Source organism: Oryx dammah, unplaced genomic scaffold, assembly GCF_014754425.2.
Source record: "Oryx dammah isolate SB20612 unplaced genomic scaffold, SCBI_Odam_1.1 HiC_scaffold_6, whole genome shotgun sequence".
Classification (NCBI taxonomy): domain Eukaryota; kingdom Metazoa; phylum Chordata; class Mammalia; order Artiodactyla; family Bovidae; genus Oryx; species Oryx dammah.
Genome location: NW_024070190.1, coordinates 17,104,756 through 17,123,263, shown reverse-complemented (window position 1 = coordinate 17,123,263; position 18,508 = coordinate 17,104,756). Strand labels below are relative to the sequence as shown.

Sequence of the window (18,508 nt, the reverse complement as noted above, 5' to 3'; positions counted from 1 at the left end):
AGAGGAGCCTAGTGGGCTACAGTCCCTGAGGTTGCAAAAAGTTGGACACAACTGAGCAACGAGTATGCAAGCATTGACCTACAATCTAGATTTGAAAACTAGACTAAACCCAAATTTGCTTCTGAGAAAGGAAAATGAGGAGGGAGTATGTTTCTATTAGCAGTCTCTCAGCTTCTCATGGAAAACTCTGCCTACCCCACAGACTGCTTCCCCAGCATGCTCCTCCAGAGCTACACCCAGGCAAAAGATGCTGCCCTGAGGCACAGCCCAGACCATTAGTAGACGCACTTCCAGTTTGACAAGATGAGTGAGTTTTCTTCTCATTGTGGGTTGTATTTTCTTGACACCTCTTAGTTACTCACTAACCCGTTTCACCGTGGCCTCATATCTGTTTTGTGAATAGAATAGATACAGGAGAATTTGGAGAGGCATCAGTCTTTATGTCTACTTTAGCTCTGGAGGCTCAGTTTCCCTGTAACCAGGCTCCTCCTGGTTATTTTCTTAGTGTCTAAGGACTAGCCATAGCCTCCTAATCCCAGAGGTGAGAAGAAGGACAGGCAGGGACACCTCAGATCCCATCCTTTCCTGGGCTGAGAGGGTGTAGCCTCCAGCCAGATGAGTCCATTGGCAGAGACCATTCTGGCCTGGGCTAGCCTACCCTCTGAAGGCCACTGGCAGGCTTCTCTACCAGCCTCCTAGGAGAGATGTGAGTTCCTGGGCTATGCCTCTGGCTCATTCTGAGAGACAGGCTCAGGGTAGACTGGAGGTGCCAGTCAGGTGGCGCTGGACTAAAGGGACTGGAGTCAAAGGCAAGACAGTGAGAAGCCATGGGCACTGGGGTTCTGGGGTAGAGAACGCCCCAGTACCGTGTGGCAGCAGTACTCAAGCTTTGACCACTTCTAGGGCTTCACGGACACAGATTTGATTAAAGTGAAGCAGCACAGGTAAAAATCACCCTCAAAAGAGGAAAGAATTTGAACCCAGCCTAGCTGTTGACCGGCCACAAAGTTCTACTTGAAGATAGTGTCCCACCTATGGGAGTCTTCCGGAGGAGTTTAGACACCTGTCTTGGGGTGAGGGTGAGTTGGTAAGATGTCCTCTGTGAGCCCACCATGAGAGGCCGCCTTCAGATTAAGCAGAGTGACCTACCTAGGCCTCAGTGACTTTAAACTCTTCCATTCTTCTCAACGCCATCCCAGGTGGCCTGAAGGCCTGGGCTCTTGCCCCACAGACTCCATGGCAACCTGAGTTGGCAAAGCAGGAGGTCTGACTCGCAGGTGGCACAGTTATTCCAAGAGCTCTCAGAATGGTATTGGCAGAACAATATTCAGAATGGTACTGGCAGAACAAGGCAGGGCTTGACCAGAAACAAATCTTCACTTGTTTTCCACACTCTTCTTCCTCCCAGAGTAAAAAGAATCATTCCTGCTCTAGGATACCATCCACATCCACGAGAGCTATACCCACCGAAGGAGCCCTATGCGCACCTGTGCTAACCTGTCCCAGACCCATAGCCACACCTGCCCCCCAGCACTTCTGGGTCAGCCATGTTTGAAGGATGAGGTAACAGCAGTTCAGAGCAAGCAAGTGGTGGGGGCAGAATTTGAGCCCAGGTTCTAGTGACTCCAACGATGATGCTTTTTCCCATGTGGGCTCCCTCCAACCTTAGATGAGCTTTAGAAAGCCAAGAGTGATCTCTGGCATCTTGTTTAATCTACAGCTTATGCTATAATTATGGGATAGTATCAGTTCTGAAAGAAGTACTTTAATGATGAGATATTCATAAAATTCACATAGACCATTCCAAAAGTTCTATAATTGCCTTCAGATGAACATAATTTTTTGAAAAAAAGAAATCTTTCAGGGAGAACTCACCTTTGGTTAGGTGAGCTTCTGGGCACTGCTGGTAACGGTGTCTTTTTTTGATGGTAAGGAAATGATGGATCTTCCTTGGAGCTCATAGCCGGTGAAATGCGCAGCAGGATGGTAAACTGCCTTTATCTTCTGCGTGCCATTCCACATGACGGCAATGTCACAAAAGACCACAGGCAAAATTCTAGAACTCTTTCTGGAAGAGGAAAAACAGAGGCCCTCTCTTTTCCTGGACTTTTGCTCGCCTATTCCTCGTCCACTGTCAGATTTCTAAAAGTACCAAGTTCAGCAGGCTTTGCTGTACTAACTCCACACCCTTGAGGCTCAGCCCCACATCCTCAGAAAGGCTCAGAACACATTCTTTTCAAGGTCAAGACCTTCGCTGTCTCCAGCCTGGGCTCTAAAGCTTTCTGAAACTGGGGGCTTCCGGTTTATAGACTGGGTAGAAAAGCTTGTCTCCACTTGGGTCTTTGCAAGCTAATGCAATAAATGTGACCATGTTTTGTCTGTTTGCTGTTGTTACTGTTTGCCTGAATAAAATGGACGGAAATGATGATTTCTCCACTCGGGGGAAGAGGTGAATCCCAGCAAGGGAGCTGCTTTCTGTTTGTAGAAAATCTGCCAAGGAAGGTACTGAACGAGGAAGGGTGGGGAGCCTGGACAGACACCACAGCAGTGCTGTGCTGGAAGATGAAGAGGTGCTGGCCTCTGGGGCACTCGGGCAGCAGGCCTTGTCCACACGAAGGTCCAGTCCCTGTAGGCTGAGCGTCCCTGTAGGATGTGTGCGGAAGCAGAGTCCATGGGTACCTGAACAGGACTGAGGCAGAGGTCATGGCTGGAGAGTGGCGGATCTTGATTTGGCTTGGAGGAACATGCGGAACAAAAACCTGGTTTGGGGAGCAGAAGGGGCATCTCAGGGAAACAGAGGAGAAAAGAAATAGAGCTGGAAAAGGAACCACAGAACCTCAGAGGCCAAGGAACTGGGGTCTGTACATTCTTGCTGAGCAGAAGCAGCATGTCACATGGAGAGGCTCCTTCCCTACACCCTCCCCAACACTGCATCCGACACGCTTTGACACTCTTCCCTACCACATGGCTTAAGATGGTGTTTCTTTGGTTTGATTTGTATTCCTTCATTATATATGTGGTCATATGAATCGGTACAACTTCCTAAGAGGACAGTTTGGCCATATGTAGCACACTAGATAATTCTCATAGTTTTTAGCCTAGCAGTACTGTTGCCAAAAATGTATCTCGTGGATACATTCAGAGATTCAAATCATGAAATCATTACAAGATTCAAGTCTCATAAATCACAGAGATTGATGTCCAAAGGTGATCACACAAACATCATTCGTGAGGACCAAGCCCAGCACAGGGGAAGCTCCCACTAGGTCCCATCCCTCTGTGCCAGGCTGCCCCGCTACTGTGGCCACAGGACAATGTGGGCACCTCTAGAAGCAGGGTGGAGACCCCCATGGATAAGATGATCCCACATACCAAGAACAATTCCTTTTAAATTGTGTGAGCAAATAGACTGCCATATGGCTAAAACTCTTTTGGAAATTAACTAGATATTTCTTGGGTGGGAACAGTAGTTTGCAGACTATTGTTTTATACCGCATGACTTTCTGTAGCGTTGCACTTTTTAGCCATACATCCACGTGTCGGTATATTATATTCACAAATAATGTACTGTAGTCCCATGTATTTTGTTCACATGGGCAAAGGCCAAGCTGTGGTTATGGGAAATCCAGTGTAGAGTGTGAGACTCCAGACCTTCTCCTGCATGGCCCTGGGGCTTTCCGGCAGCAGTATATTCTGGAATCATATAATAGCAAGGGGGATGGCAAGAACCCAGCCTTCAGTAAGGCAGTGTGGGAGCAAGAAGAGCTTGGGAAATAACCTTGCTGCCCTGGGAAGCTGATGGCCATTCTGGATGCCCCAACCCCACAAAGCCCCAGGAAGTTCCAGCCCTCCCTCCATTTGTGCCTGAGACATTTGGTCACCGCCCTCATTTTCTTTCCCACAGGAGGTACCCCAGCTCCGACAGGACCATGCTGCAGAAGTGGCAGGTACAGTGACCCCTCAGAACACTGTGGGTTCAAGGAAACCCTCAGGAAAGCAAATCAGCAAATAGCTTAGGCCCCAGGAATGAAGAGAGAAAGCACACTGGTGAATCGGGAGGGATCTTGTTTTATTAATTTGTTCAAATGTCTCAAGTATTTCCCTGAAAAGATCTCAGTGATGAAAGGCAATTCTTGAGTCAGGGCTGGGGAGTTCGTGTGAGCGTGTGTGTACACGTACATAAGCCCTGTGTGCACACACACGCTCCATCCGTGGAGGTGTACACGTATGTATAAATGAACACACAACTCAGGAAGGTACAACATTCACTTCACTTCCTAGAAAGTCCTATGTGGCTCACAGCCTGGATGAACTGACACTCTGCCTCGGGTTCTCAGTGGAAGGAAAGGACCCCAAGACAGCCATACAGAGCCCATGGCAACAGGAAAGTAAATCTTGGTCACTCATGTCCAAAATCCTTTCCCAAGGAGCAGGCCAAGGAAAGGAAAGACCGACCACAGCATGCAGGTCCCAGCAGAGATGTTGTCTCTACTGGCTGCTCATTAGCCAAGTGGCCTTGGTGAATTTTTCCCAAATATACTCCCTGCCTCCATTCATGACTATACATCTTGAAACAGAGGGCCCTAAGAATATGGAGTATCCTAACTGGCAGAGTCAGAAGAAAGAAAGTTCAAGTTCCTAAGAAAGCAGATCATTGAGCCTGTTGGTGAGGGCCTCTTTCCTGGTGACTGCAAAGAAACCCTAGCTTATATTTTCAATCATAAAGCAGTCAGCAGTAAGAAGGTCTGGCATTTGTGCTATTATTTGAATCAATTTTTGAGTATCACCCAACAGTTAACACATAAGAATGCTTTAGCCTTGGCTTGCACCTCGGAGCTGTGTTTTTTTCCGAGTCAACTTCGCTTCCTGACTATATTTGCTTCAGCTCATCTTGGAATTAGCGTCGCTGCCCCGAGTCGCCCGGCCCAGCCGCAAGGCTCACTGGGAGCGGAGTCGCCTGGCTCCAGGCGCAAGGCTCACTGGGAGCAGCACAGCTACGTGCCTTCCCACCTGCACAGCTTGGGCCCCCTGCGCAAGTCTAGGAGTTAGACCCCTGTGGTTCTCAGGAGGAAACCAGTGGTGTTGGGCTTATCCCAGCCTTGTCTCTTCTGGCAGAAAAGAGACATCAGCAACTTCGAGTACCTCATGTACCTCAACACCCTGGCTGGGAGGACCTACAATGACTACATGCAGTATCCAGTCTTCCCCTGGGTCCTGGCCGACTACACCTCCCAGGTACGTGTTCACGTGGGTGGTATGCAGGTGCCCTGTGACTCTTTGACCCTGATGTCCAGAGCACCTGAGGTCATGCAGAGCCTCTGCAACGGGCTCAGTCCACCTGGGCCTGAGGGCTGACCCAGGCTTGGCCCCTCACCTGGCCTTTGGAGTCTGGGTGCCTGGGTTCCTGTCCCAGCCCCCATGACTAGGACAGTAGCTGACATGTGCCCAGAGGGTTTCCTGGCTCACGGCTACCATGAAGGCAAGAGATGCCCATCTGCTGAGATACTGCCAAGGGCCAACACTGGTCCGTCAAGTGCAGAGGGCCATACGATGTGTTCCTAGAGCCAACGTGTAGAGAGGAACAGGGAGGGAGAGGGAGAGAGCGAGAGACACAGAGATCCAGTGAGAACAGACTCTTCCCCTGTAACCTGACTTCAGTAACTGAGATGACAGTATGTGGAGGTGATGATATCACCCTGGATCTGGACCGAGACATGCAGCCCTAATGGAGGCTGATGGCAAGACTGGCTCATTGCTCTTTTGCCCTCTGTCCCTGGACCTCAGCAAGCAGAGGAGGGAGGAGCAGAAAAGTGACAAGCTTGGCCAAGGTGATGCCGCTGGGGGACAGCCAGGCTACGGAGCAGTGTCCTGACTGCCTGGGCTCCGGCCATAAGGAGACGTGTGGGGCTGTGTATGTAAATAACCAGTACAGATAAGCCCTGCCCAGTGCTGCCTCGAGCTGTTTAGACAGCTCACCCCCAGAATTTGGGAAAGAGGCCTCAGTCCTTTGTGAGCTCCCATCCCAACGTGAGACGCGACACAGCAAGCCTTTTCTCACAAGCCATACATTGCTTCTCATTGCGTGACCATCTGGGACTAAGGTGTTTCAGAAAGGAAACTTGCCAATCTTTCAACTCACATATCACAAATGGGTGGGTCCCCAGCCCATTTTGTTTAGCCCATATCCTGTATTAAAATTTAATTTCTTATCAGTGTTTAAAAAGTGGGAGATTTCTTCTAAAAAGCTGGTATTCCAATACCTTTCAGAGAATTAGGAGCTGTGGCAATGGGGAAGCCCCATTCTGCCCTGGCAGCATCAGCTGTAGCCGAGGGGGTTTCCACGGTGCTGTCACTCAAGGGGTCTCAGGAGCTTCACTCCTGCCCCCTTTCCTCACCAGCCGTGGTGGCAGGCCCTGCCTCCCCAGGAGAGCTGATGACCCACTACTAGTGGGAAGCAAGAGGCATGTAAAGAAACGCCTCCGTCTATAAAGACAAGCAAACCCAGAGGACACCCAGCCCTGAAAACTCTTCACGGTGCTACTGTTGTGTATTCCAAGGGCAGGGGGTGGGGCGTCAAGACTGCTTTCACCACCCCCAAAGGGAGGTGCCTCCCAAAACACAAGGCCATTGCTCTCATTTCCTCCCCAAACGGATGCCTTCTGACTGCCTACAAAATCAGTTTGAGTTCTAAGCAGGAACCCTGAACCACAAACTGCTCAGCGAGGGCAGAAGCCAGGTATCCATTGAGAACAGGAATTCTTTTGAAAGTCTCTTGGGTAACTGGTGGCGATGTTCTGATTTGGGTCAACTTGGAAGAGTTCAGTGTGAAATCAATCTTCCCCTCCTCTCATTTTCCATCTCTCCCCTATTAAGTCTTTGTGGATCACTGGCTGTGGGGCCATAAAACCCTACCAGGCCTGCTAATCACCAGAGGAGGGGGGTCAGACCGAACGACAATAAACCAATAAAGAGAACCATAAAACTAAAGACCGTGGCTCCTGCAGTCTCGCGGGGCACAAGAGGGTCCAGGGGAGTTAACTCCAGCTGCACATTTACTTTCTAGACATTGAACCTGATGAATCCCAAGACTTTCCGTGATCTTTCTAAGCCCATGGGAGCTCAGACCAAGGAAAGGAAGCTGAAATTCATCCAGAGGTTTAAAGAGGTTGAGAAGACTGAAGGTGAGTAGATCCCAGCTTGATTTTTTTCTGCAATGCTCTATCTGAATGCTTTGAAGTGAGAGTTGATAATGATTTAGGTGTCATCCAGCCTATAGACAATTGCATTTGGATAGAGAACTCCCTGGAGAAGGCAATGGCACCCCACTCCGGTACTCTTGCCTGGAAAATCCCATGGACAGAGGAGCCTAGAAGGCTGCAAGTCCATGGGGTCACAGAGGGTCGGACACGACTGAGCGACTTCACTTTCACTTTTCACTTTCATGCATTGGAGAAGGAAATGGCAACCCACTCCAGTGTTCTTGCCTGGAGAATCCCAGGGATGGGGGAGCCTGGTGGGCTGCCGTCTCTGGGATCGCACAGAGTCGGACATGACTGAAGCGACTTAACAGCAGCAGCAAAGAACTCCCAAACCCAGAGGTCTGCACCCTGGTTGCCTGTGAGAATCACCTGAGAAGCTCGTTAAAAATGTTAATGTCCAGGTCCCACCCCCGGAAATCATGATTTAAATAAGTCTGTGCGCTCCAGGAGATTCCAACAGGGAATCAGGACTGAGAACTTCGGTGCTAAGTGCCAAAACACCTCCATTCCCGGGCGCAGGGAGATGACATCCGCTCAGCGCTTTCCGTGTGCCAGGGTAGACCAGCCTGCATTCGCACACACAATGGCCCATTGTAAAGAGAAGGAAATTGGAACTCAGACGCCAAGCAACTCACTCAGGGTCTCAGCCTCTAAACTGCAGAGCCTGCATCCACCCGGCTCTAGAACCCGGTTCCCAGATGCATCCTCCCCGTGCTCCCTTTACAGTCTGTGCCACTTTCACACGCCAGCTGCACTCTCAGAGGCTTTCTGTTTGTCTTTGGATCTGTTCACCTTTTAAACATCACTGGATGTATTTTAAAGAGAAAATTTTCTGTCATATATATGATGCCAGCTATACTGGTTTGCTCAAACACTTTGAAATAAAACATGAAACTACCAAAATAAGGAATGTCTACTCGTGAGCCATAAATGAATACATGTACCGGAGGCAGCAGGTTTCAAAAGGCTCACTCAGCCCCGAAGCCCTGCCTTTGGTGAGCAGGTTCTCTGCAGGCTGAGGAGCTCTTCTGCATCCCACACTGCCCCGAAGGCCCCTGCCCACTTGCTAGGACCCGCGCGATGTGCAGGACTGATACTCAAGCTCTGGGGGGAGGGGGATGGGAGGGGCGGGCAGGCCACGGGCGAGGATACGACCCAGGCCTGTGCTTTCATTGCAGGAGACACGGCTGCCACCCACTGCCACTGCCACTCAAGCTCTGGGGGGAGATGGGAGGGGCGGGCAGGCCATGGGCAGGGATGTGACCCAGGCCTGTGCTTTCATTGCAGGAGACATGGCCGCCCAGTGCCATTACTGCACCCACTATTCCTCGGCCATCATTGTCGCCTCCTTCCTGGTCCGGATGCCACCCTTCACCCAGGCCTTCTGCTCTCTGCAGGTGAGCGTCCCTGACCCCCTACACACACACACACACACACGCACGCACACACATGCACACACACAAACACGTGCATGCACATACACATCCATGCACACACACGCACATGCACACACCCACACACACACAGAGCTAGCTCTTGCAGGCTAAGAGCAGGCTTGGACGAGGCAGGGACCCCCCGTGCTAGAAATCCAGCCTTGAGCCCATGTTCTGCACTTACCACCGCTCCCAGGACCCTGGACCATCCAGCTGAGGCAAGCTACTCTTCACGGACACACCGCCATGTCTACCCAACAGTCTCACCAAAAAACTGAAAAATACAGAATGAGATATGGTAGTAACATACTCAACATAAATAGGTTTTAGTGGGAAAGGAGACACAGGAAGCTTGAAGACCTCCTTGCAGGTAAGGTAGGTGGTCACAGGCTAGAAAAATAAACACAAAGAAGGAAAAATGAAAAGAATATCACTTGTGATGTCAGAATGCATAAAACTATGCTAAGTACAAGTCTGAAGGCTTAAAAGGACAAACAAATTACTTTTAATACTGAAATGAACAGCTAAACTGGAGAAGAAAACTCACCAGTTTCCCTACCCATAAATTAACAGAATATCATGCCAGCTTAAGATTGCCAGATTTCACAAATAAAAATGCACGATGCCCAGGTAAATTTGAATTTCAGATAAACAGTGGTTTATACTAAAAAATTATTTGCTATTTATCTGAGATTTAAATTTAGCTGGACATCCTATATTTTACCTGGCAGTCCAATACAGGCTGGAAACAGGCCAGTATGACCCTGAGTGGATGCTAGTGTCAAGACATGTGGAACAGCCGGGACAAAGTGCCTCATGGGAGGCTGGCGTGCTTCTCTCTCTCCCTCTAATGCCACCCCCAGGATCTTGAATGAAGGTTATCCAGGGACACAAGGTTTGACTGGGGAGAGCCATGGGTATCCCAGTTGCGGATGGCTGGCTCAGCCAACTCCAAAGAGAACACAGCACAGCATCCAAGCTTAGGGACTCTCTTGATCGAGGCCTTTTAAGGGTCCTACAGATAGGAAGACGTGGCCACGGAGGGTAACAGGCTGCTGAACTTTCAGGGACTCACTCTGACAGCCAAGCTTCACCAAAGGAAAAGCACGAGCATCCCAGGAATTGTGTGTTTTAGTCTGACTTCACCAGCAAGTTCACTCCTTACAGTTACTCAGATGACCTTGACCCCAAGACAAAAGGCCACTCTGAGTCAGACCTAAAGCAATCATCTGGGCCCTGGGTAGGTACAAATAGGCAATGTCAAGGCTCTCTCTCCAACCAGCAGCAGACCCCTCCTGTCTTGTTTCTTGGCGCAGTCCTCTCTCTCCTTGAAGGCATGGATTGTCTAGACGTTATATAACGCCCCCCTCCCTGGAAATTAACTCAAAAATAACAAGCGTGCTTCCCCTGAGTCCTTCTCAGGCAACAAGCATTTTAAGTAAGTTTGGTTTGGAGGACAAACGGCCCCTGAGCTGTTCCCCATGCCAGGAGTCCCATCCAGCTGTTCAGCATCAACCCACGTGGAGTGATGAGCCCACCTACCATGAGGCGCTGCCTCCCGTGATGGCTTTCCACCCTGGGAGCTCCGGGTGCTTCAGAAGTTTCCCCTTGCCCCTTCTGTCTCACCAAGTTCAGCCCCATCTCTACCTGTTGCCAAGGGTCCTCTCACAGAGAGACGAGGCAGACTGAACTAGAAACATCGAACTGTGAGATTTACACCCCAGGTATTTTATTTTATTTCTGCGTATTATTTTACTCTGGAAATGAGGGTTAATTACGCACATCTCACTGAGCCACTGAGACTAAAGGAGGAAATGTGGGCAAAGCCCCTAGCTCAGGGCTGATGCCATGAAAGGGGTCAATCGCCCTTGTTCCTGTCTTCCCCCCGCTGTCAACCAGATCTCATCTGAGCCAGCCTGAACTGGTGCAAGCTGCCCCTCTCTGGTTTAAGCTAATTCAGGACAGTCTGGACTGTGTCAAAGCATTCCACATGGCGTGAGCCAGATGAAACGGCTGTGCTGCCAACCTACTGGGTTAAAGCCACTTTGAAGCTAGTCACACAGGTCTGAGCTTATTCTAACCAGTTTGGTCCAATGGCGACCAGCCCAAACTGGTTTGAGATGGTCTAAGGCCATGTGAGATGGTCTAAACCAGTGTGAGATGGTCAAAGGCAATTTCACTTGCTTTTACGTGGCACCAACGCAGTCATATTAGCTTGAGTTCTTTTGACTCCAGTGCTGACGTCTGATGTGACTCCTGGTTTTTCTGGGTTCAACTCTATCTGGGACACATTGGCTCATCCAAGTTGACATGTCCATGATGCTTCTGAATTGGTTTCTCCTTCCGACTTTGATCTGCCTCTTCTAATGGGTCACTACTAGTCCAAGCCTTGGAACCAGCCAAAGAACCGACTGACTCTGCTTTTCCCTTATCATAAAAAAGAAACTGTAGTCTCTAGGGAATGAAGACAACAGCTACATCTGAGGGGAATGTGTGGCCCTGTGCAGACCTCCCTAGGAATGATCTGGTGTCTTCCTGGAGTCAGGCTTCTCCCTCCATTCCACTCTGCCTCCTGGGGGTAGACTCGTTTCTTCTCAAAAGACTTCTGCTTCACCTTTGTATGGGGACAAGGAAAGGAGCCTCCCGAGACTTCCAGCCCCCATCCCCAGCGCGGATCCCAGAGTGGAAAAGCGGAAGAAAGGTGAAGAGGTGCAGAATCCAGGCAGCGAAGCTGTTCTCACTCATCTGGAGAGCAGGGATGTGAGTACGTCCAGCATCTCCAGAGCAGGAGCAGAGGCAAGAGTCAGCAGAAGAAAGTGCAGGCTCTTGCTCTGGATGAGGCCGAGTCTGCCTCTGAGCGACTGCGTGACTGTGCGGCCGGGCGCCTGTGCACTCCCGCTGTGGTCCGGAGGAGCGCAGGCGGCATTCTTTGGGCTGTAGCCTGCCCAGTGTGCACGCTGCAGAGGGGTTTGGACAGCTTAAGAGTGGCAGTGTGGCATATTCTGATTCCTAGGAATAAGGTTTCCTTTATTCTTTTCACAGTTAAATCTTATTAAGTCTTATTAAATTTTATTAGGCTGGTCTTAGAATTGATGTCTACCTCTACTGTTGCTGTGTTTGTTTTTCTGCCTCAAACCTGTTATTACAATTATCAGCTCAGTTCAGTTCAGTTGCTCAGTCGTGTCCGACTCTTCATGACCCCATGGACCACAGCATGCCAGGCCTCCCTGTCCATCACCAACTTCCGCAGTCTACTCAAACTCATCTCCATTGAGTCAGTGATGCCGTCCAACCATCTCATCCTTTGTTGCTCCTTTCTCCTCCTGCCTTCAATCTTCCCCAGCATCAGGGTCTTTTCAAATGAGTCAGCTCTTCACATCAGGTGGCCAAAGGATTGGAGTTCAGCTTCAATATCAGTCCTTCCAATGACCACCCAGGACTGATCTTCAGAATGGACTGGTTGGATCTCCTTGCAGTCCAAGGGACTCTCAAGAGTCTTCTCCAACACCACAGTTCAAAAGCATCAATTCTTCGGCTCTCAGCTTTCCTTATAGTCCAACTCTCACATCCATACATGACTACTGGAAAAATCATAGCCTTGATGAGACAGACCTTTGTTGACAAAGTAATGTCTCTGCTTTTTAATATGCTCTCTAGGTTGGTCATAACTTTCCTTCTAAGGAGTAGCTGTCTTTTAACTTCATGGCTGCAGTCACCATCTGCAGTGATTTTGGAGCCAAAAAAAAATAAAGTCAGCCACTGTTTCCACTGTTTCCCCAACGATAGCCTCTTATAATTGAGATAATGCCGCACATGAGCAGTGTGGCCTGGGTGGGTGCACATGCAAGCCGTGTGACTCCGGCTTCCGCTGGTGCTGTGCTTATCCCCACCCCTTGGGGTGTGAGACTGCTGTCTGCCAAGCTTGCCTCCCTGGATGCTGTGATCTTGGGAATCTTGCCTACAGGGACCCAGTGTCTGTGAGCCTTCAGACAGTTGAGCAACCAGGAGGCCCCGCCAGGCTGGGGCCACAGCACAGGCCCCCATTTCCACCCTGGCAAGAGTACCAATTGCTCTCAGGCCTGCGCTGGGATCCAGCCCGGGCAGGGCAGAGCAAGGCAGCCAGCGCCCCAGCAAGGGCACAGTGCCGCCTCCGCTGCCACTGCTGCATTTAATAAGAAACCGAAATCAAGTGCTGTGTTAATTAAGTCACAGCCCATGTGAAGTCAGCTGTTACCAGCAGTGGGGAAGAGTTTTCTGAACCACCTGAGGCGAGGCGACTGGTTTTGTGTAAGACATATGCCAACTGCAGAGAGAACCAAGGGCTCTGGGCAGCAGTGGACACAGACCTCTCGCCTGGGGGCTCCGTGAATGCCAGCCCCTCATGGAGTTGTGTCCATAATAAAGGTGTCATCATTATTACCATTGAAATGCCCATCCAGGGACGCAGGTGCACATAGATTCTGTGTCCTCATACAAAAGGAATAGCTCCTTCAGTACAAAAACTCCTTTCAAGGTGTTTGCAGTTTTAACCAATGCACTGTAATCATGCACTTTACTCTGATTTTAACTCCTGTCAAATATTCAGCAACAGTTCAAAGTGGCCTTGTCACTCACTTCTTCCTGCATTACTTGCTTTTAATTTTGACTCACCTCTTAGTAAAATTGAGCACCTCTTATTAAAGCATTTTAATTGAGACAGATATTTAGGATTGTATTATATCTGACCCCTTCAATTTTGGGAATATTCTTCTGATGTCTTTACATATGCGTGATGTTGGCTGGGCATAGACTGTAAGCTTCTGCCTCAGAAACCTTACGGACTTAGCTGCCTTGTCTTTTGGCTTTAATGCCACCTGGGAAACCTTCTGCCAGTAAGAAGCAGCTCCTCTGTTGATAAGAGTAACCTTGCTATTAATTTTTTTGGTCTGTTTGGATACTCGGAGGATTCGTTAATCTTGATATTCAGAAATATCTGCAGGCTAGATTTAGGAGCAGATCTGGGCCCAGAAATTCTCTCTGACCACCCTGTTTCCATCCAATCTCTAGACCCAATTTGGTTGTTGCTTGATTTTGTTTTGAACTTTCCTTATGGGGACGCTCTGTAAACCCTGACTCTGTTTCTCTGCCTCGCTTCTTCGCTCCTTTCCTCCTTCTGCCTTCTCTTCGTTATCTCCTTCCTTCCCTTCCTGAGACTCAAGCTCTGATGGAACTCCTTGCTGGCAGCCACCAGAGTCTGTGTCAACCCACAGACTTTGTAACTAATATGAGTTGCAAAGCAGCTCCACTTTTCCTTCCAGGGGATTCGGCGTTTCTTTTGTATTGCAAAAGTGAGCAAACCCATTAATTTTGAAACAAATGTATGCAAATACTTTTATTAATATAGGAAATAGGAAAATCAGTTATTGCTTCCTTTATAAATAATACAGGCTTAAGTTTTAAAGATATTACTTTTGCTAAAATGCATTAGACAGCTGTGAAAAAAATAACGTTTTTCTTTGTGGTAATATCTTTAACCAGATTTGTAGCACTAACAATATTCCCCATGTATATATTATTTTTATTTAATACAGGTAATCTTTTTATTACAAATCATATTGTTTCTCAGGAGATTATCATCAGCACTCATAAAAGCTGCAAAAGGAAAGTGGGACGACGAGACAGCATCAATCTCCGGCCGGTGTAAGGCTCGGGCTGCAGATTAAACACACAAAGCTCTTAATACATTTCAGTGAGCCACTTGTTAGGAGCAGATTTATTTAGAAACACCCCCCCCCCACCATTTTGTTTCCATTTCAGTTTGAATATGAGAGTGGGCTTCATCTCCTAATTTTGCCATTGTTTAGTCGCTAAACAGCCTGTCCGACTCTTTTGTGACCCCGTGGGCTGCAGCCTGCCAGGCTCCTCTGATCATGGAATTTCCTAGGCAAGAATACTGAAGTGGCTTTCCATTTCCTTCTCCAGGGAATCTTCCTGACCCGGGATCAAACCCGCACCTCCTGCATTGGCAGGCAGGTTCTTTACCAATGAGCCACCCAGGAAGCTCTTGCCTAATTGGTTAAAAAAAACCAAGAACAAAACGATCTTGGAGAAAAGCCAGATCTTTCAGCTGCCCAAATACTGGGTTTGGCTGAAACCCCGGGGGTAACTGGGTTTCTTGGTGTCCCTGACCCTGTGCAGAGAATGCTAGCATATTCTTTATACTTCGTCTGCCACTGATGGTGGGAAACCTTGGTCCCTGAAGAGAGAAGGGAACTGGTAGAGCAAAGGAGGGCACTGGCAATTTGAGTTCTATCCCTTTGTTCTTTCGGCCACATGTGCCCTCTGCAGAGGTTGGCAAAAGAAAGGCTAGTTCTGGCTGAACAAAAAAGGCCCAGTTACAATGGGGACAATTGAATTACTGAATCCCAGAGAGGAGGTGTCCCTTGGGCATCCCTAAACTTAAGCCAACAGACCCAAATCCCAGCTTCAAAACCTCTCTTTTGAAGCCCCTCTGCCCACAGCATCCTCAGTCCTCCAACTGGGACCCCTCTGCCTCCTCCCAATGCCCAAGATCACATGATGAATAAGGGTAGTGTCAACTGAAGAGATATGACAATTCAAATGAGAGGCACAGAGAATCCAAGGAAGGAATTCGAGCTTGGCTCAGCTGTCAATCTCAGGACTGCATGGACCCATCTGTGGCAGTGGGCCTATCTGTGGCAGTGGGCCTTGGAACAAGGTTGACCTCATGGAGCACCACATGTGACCCTCATGAGCACTCCATCCTCAGATCGGTCCCCTCTCGTCAAGGCCGCTGTGTTACATGTCACCAGGGCCCTACCTGATCTGCTTTCCAGGCCTGCCCTCAGCTCAGAACATCACCGTTTTCTCCATCACCAGGCCTGCCGTCTCAGCAGGGGTTGACTTCTCCAGGAAACTTTCCCGCACGTAGACTGTCTGACCGACTCCTTGTACTTTGACTCAGAGCTGACCCTCAGTGAGTGTGTCAAGTGGTCACACGAATGACTGTGGTTTTCCTGTCTCTGATCTGAACTCCAGTTTCTAAACTGGGGAAACATTGCTCCCTTAATCACAGTGGACCATGCATCCTCCATGGAAGCTCTGGTGCAGGGTTCCAGCGAACCGTCAAGGTGATTAGATGCCTGAAGAAACAATTGCCCACGTGTGTGGACTGATGTGTGCACATGTGTTGGGGAGTGAGTGGAAGGGTCTAATGGTAGAACCCGTGTCTGGGGGACAGAGTGGATGAAGAGGGCCCACTCTAGTGAAGCCTGTGCACCCCAAGTTATCACCACACAGTTGATCATGTCACCTCTTTTCTGCTTAGGGTGGAAGCTTCGATGTGGCAGATAGAATGTTCCACAGTGTGAAGGGCGCGTGGGAATCGGCCTCCAGAGAGAACATGAGTGATGTCAGAGAGCTGACCCCGGAGTTCTTCTACCTGCCTGAGTTCCTGACCAATTGCAACGCCCTGGAGTTTGGTGAGCGGAGCAAGGCTCCGGGGCTGGACGGCTTGTGGGTCATGACATCAGTATCTTTGCTAAGCAACCCACCCCCTACAGGCCCACACCAGACCAGTATGGTGGGCAGATTAGAGTGAGGCCTCCACTGGGTGGTGTCACTTGATGAGGAGGTGGGAGCCAAGGAAATACATAGCCCCAGGGTGCAGACCACCAACCACAGTTCTACCCAGGGCCTCCTGCCAAGAGTCCCCAAGGCCCCAGGCTGCAGCAAGACGGCAGCTCGGGAGCAGGAGCCCTTGCTGACAGCCAGGCCTGGCACTGCCCTGCTGAACGCCGCAGGCAAGCCCGGCCCTTCTCTGCTCCACTTTCCTCCGAGTCCCACAAGTGGGTTAACCTGCGAGCAGGACCCAGACGTGCTGCCTCTCCCAGCGCAGGCTGCCGGGGTGCCCACGGGCACCTTGGTGGCTCCTTCTCTTTCCTACCCCCAGACCCCACAGCAGGGTGAGCCATGCTTTCTCATCCACTGCTTTAGAGGAGGGACACAAATTTCAGGAAACCCCGGAGGGCAGGCCCCCTGGCAACTGCATGTACTTTGGGAGCCTCCACTGGGAACTTGTGGAAGGGATGTGGTCGGAACCCCCTGAAGGGCATGGTTCTCCCCACCCAGAGGTGCGGGGTGAATCACCCCCTCTGAGGAGGCCTTTGTGAGCCAGCACGGTGCACCCCCGTGCTCCAGAGCCCCTCTTCCTCAGGGCCCTCCTTCCTCTAAACCGCGCAGATGGGCCTGCACCTCAAGCCAGACCAGGGGCAGGCCCAAGAGAGCTGCCTCAGGCACTCGCCTCCTGTGCGGTGGTGTGCAGACAGATCACCAGCGGGGCATTTAAAGCATCCCCAGGCCCAGCCCATCGGCTCTGAGCTCGTGGAGCTTGGTGGCCTTGGCAATGCTCACGTTCTCAGATGCGTCACTTGTCTCAGATGAGAACCTAACAGATATGAAGGGCGGTTCCCACAAGGTGTGATGAGACCACGAGAGGAGCTAGTCTGAACCAAGGAAGCTGAGAGGAGGGTCCCAACCGGCCTGGGGTGAAGGAGGCACAGCGAGGAGGGCGCCGCTTCTCCTTGGCAGTGGAGGCTGGTTCTCTGCTGGAGGGGCTCAGCGGCAAATAGAGCCTTCACGCCCGGGGCCAGGGATCCTCAGGGAGGTCAGGAAAACAAGTGAGGCTATTATGCACCTACTGTATGCAGGCCCTTTTTAGGCACTGAGGATTCAGTTGGGTGTCCTGGGCAGATCGCCTGGAAGGTGTTAATATTTTGTGTGTGGGGTGGGGGAGGAGGGACAGAAAAGAACAGACAAGTAAGTGAAATACTTGTCAATGCTGAGGAAGTCCTATAAGGAAAGAAGGCAGGAAAATGGTTTGAGGTGACTCAGTGGCCATGTGTGGAGAAGGACCTGCCTGAGGAGGTAACAGGTGTGAGCTGAGACTGAATGATGGGAAAGGCCAAGCCAGCCCTGCGGCCAGAGAGAGGCAGAAAGGATGCTTCCCCCCAGTTGCACCTGTGGGCTCTGGAGGGTTTCAGAAAGGCGATAGCTAGTATTTCCTGCTGCTGCTAAGTCGCTTCAGTTGTGTCCGACTCTGTGTGACCCTATAGACAGCAGCCCACCAGGCTCCCCCGTCCCTGGGATTCTCCAGGTAAGAACACTGGAGTCGATTGCCATTTCCTTCTCCAATGCATGAAAGTGAAAAGTGAAAGTGAAGTCACTTAGTCGTGTCCGACTCTTAGCGACCCCATGGACTGTAGCCTACCAGGCTCCTCCGCCCATGGAATTTTCCAGGCTAGAGTACTGGAGTGGGGTGCCATTGCCTTCTCTGAGTATTTCTTGAGCAGCCATCATATGCCTGGAACTATTCTAAGCATGTTATGTGTATTTTCTCTTCTGATCCTTACGCCAGCTTAAGAGGTAATAGGTAGGAAAGTGACTCCCTGAGAGGTTAAGCAACTTGCCCAAGGTTGTGTGGCTAATGGGGAGGACGGAGACGCGGGCTTGAATCCAGGCTCTTCTTCATGGTGTCTGGGGAAGCTCCCTCTGCAAACCTTCTGTCTTCACTTTAAAAGTGGAGAGAAAATGCGTAAATTATCGAGTTGAATGAAGAGTCAATAAGACGATGTGTGCCAAGCACCTAGCGCGGTGCCCTGGCATAGAGCGAGATGCTGAAAATGCAATAGCTTCTCCTGTTACCGTCATTATCTTATGGTTTTAGCGCTGTATAGAAAAGCACCTCCGTGAAAAGGCACAGAGTGAGGGGAGGGAAATTTACCAACAACGGCAACCCAACCATTTTATGCACGGGCA

General features: G+C 50.1%; 1 protein-coding gene across 2 annotated transcripts in view; it reads left to right on the top strand.

The window, feature by feature from the left end:
- The window catches only part of WDFY4 (WDFY family member 4), a 247,195-nt gene that overhangs the window by 209,378 nt on the left and 19,309 nt on the right, over nt 1–18,508 (top strand). For both annotated transcript variants that reach the window (XM_040242853.1, XM_040242852.1), the window contains exons 48-52: nt 3,905–3,947; nt 5,116–5,235; nt 7,064–7,181; nt 8,547–8,656; nt 16,020–16,173. In XM_040242853.1, the coding sequence (XP_040098787.1) occupies nt 3,905–3,947; nt 5,116–5,235; nt 7,064–7,181; nt 8,547–8,656; nt 16,020–16,173 (545 nt within the window). The remainder of the gene's footprint in view (nt 1–3,904; nt 3,948–5,115; nt 5,236–7,063; nt 7,182–8,546; nt 8,657–16,019; nt 16,174–18,508) is intronic.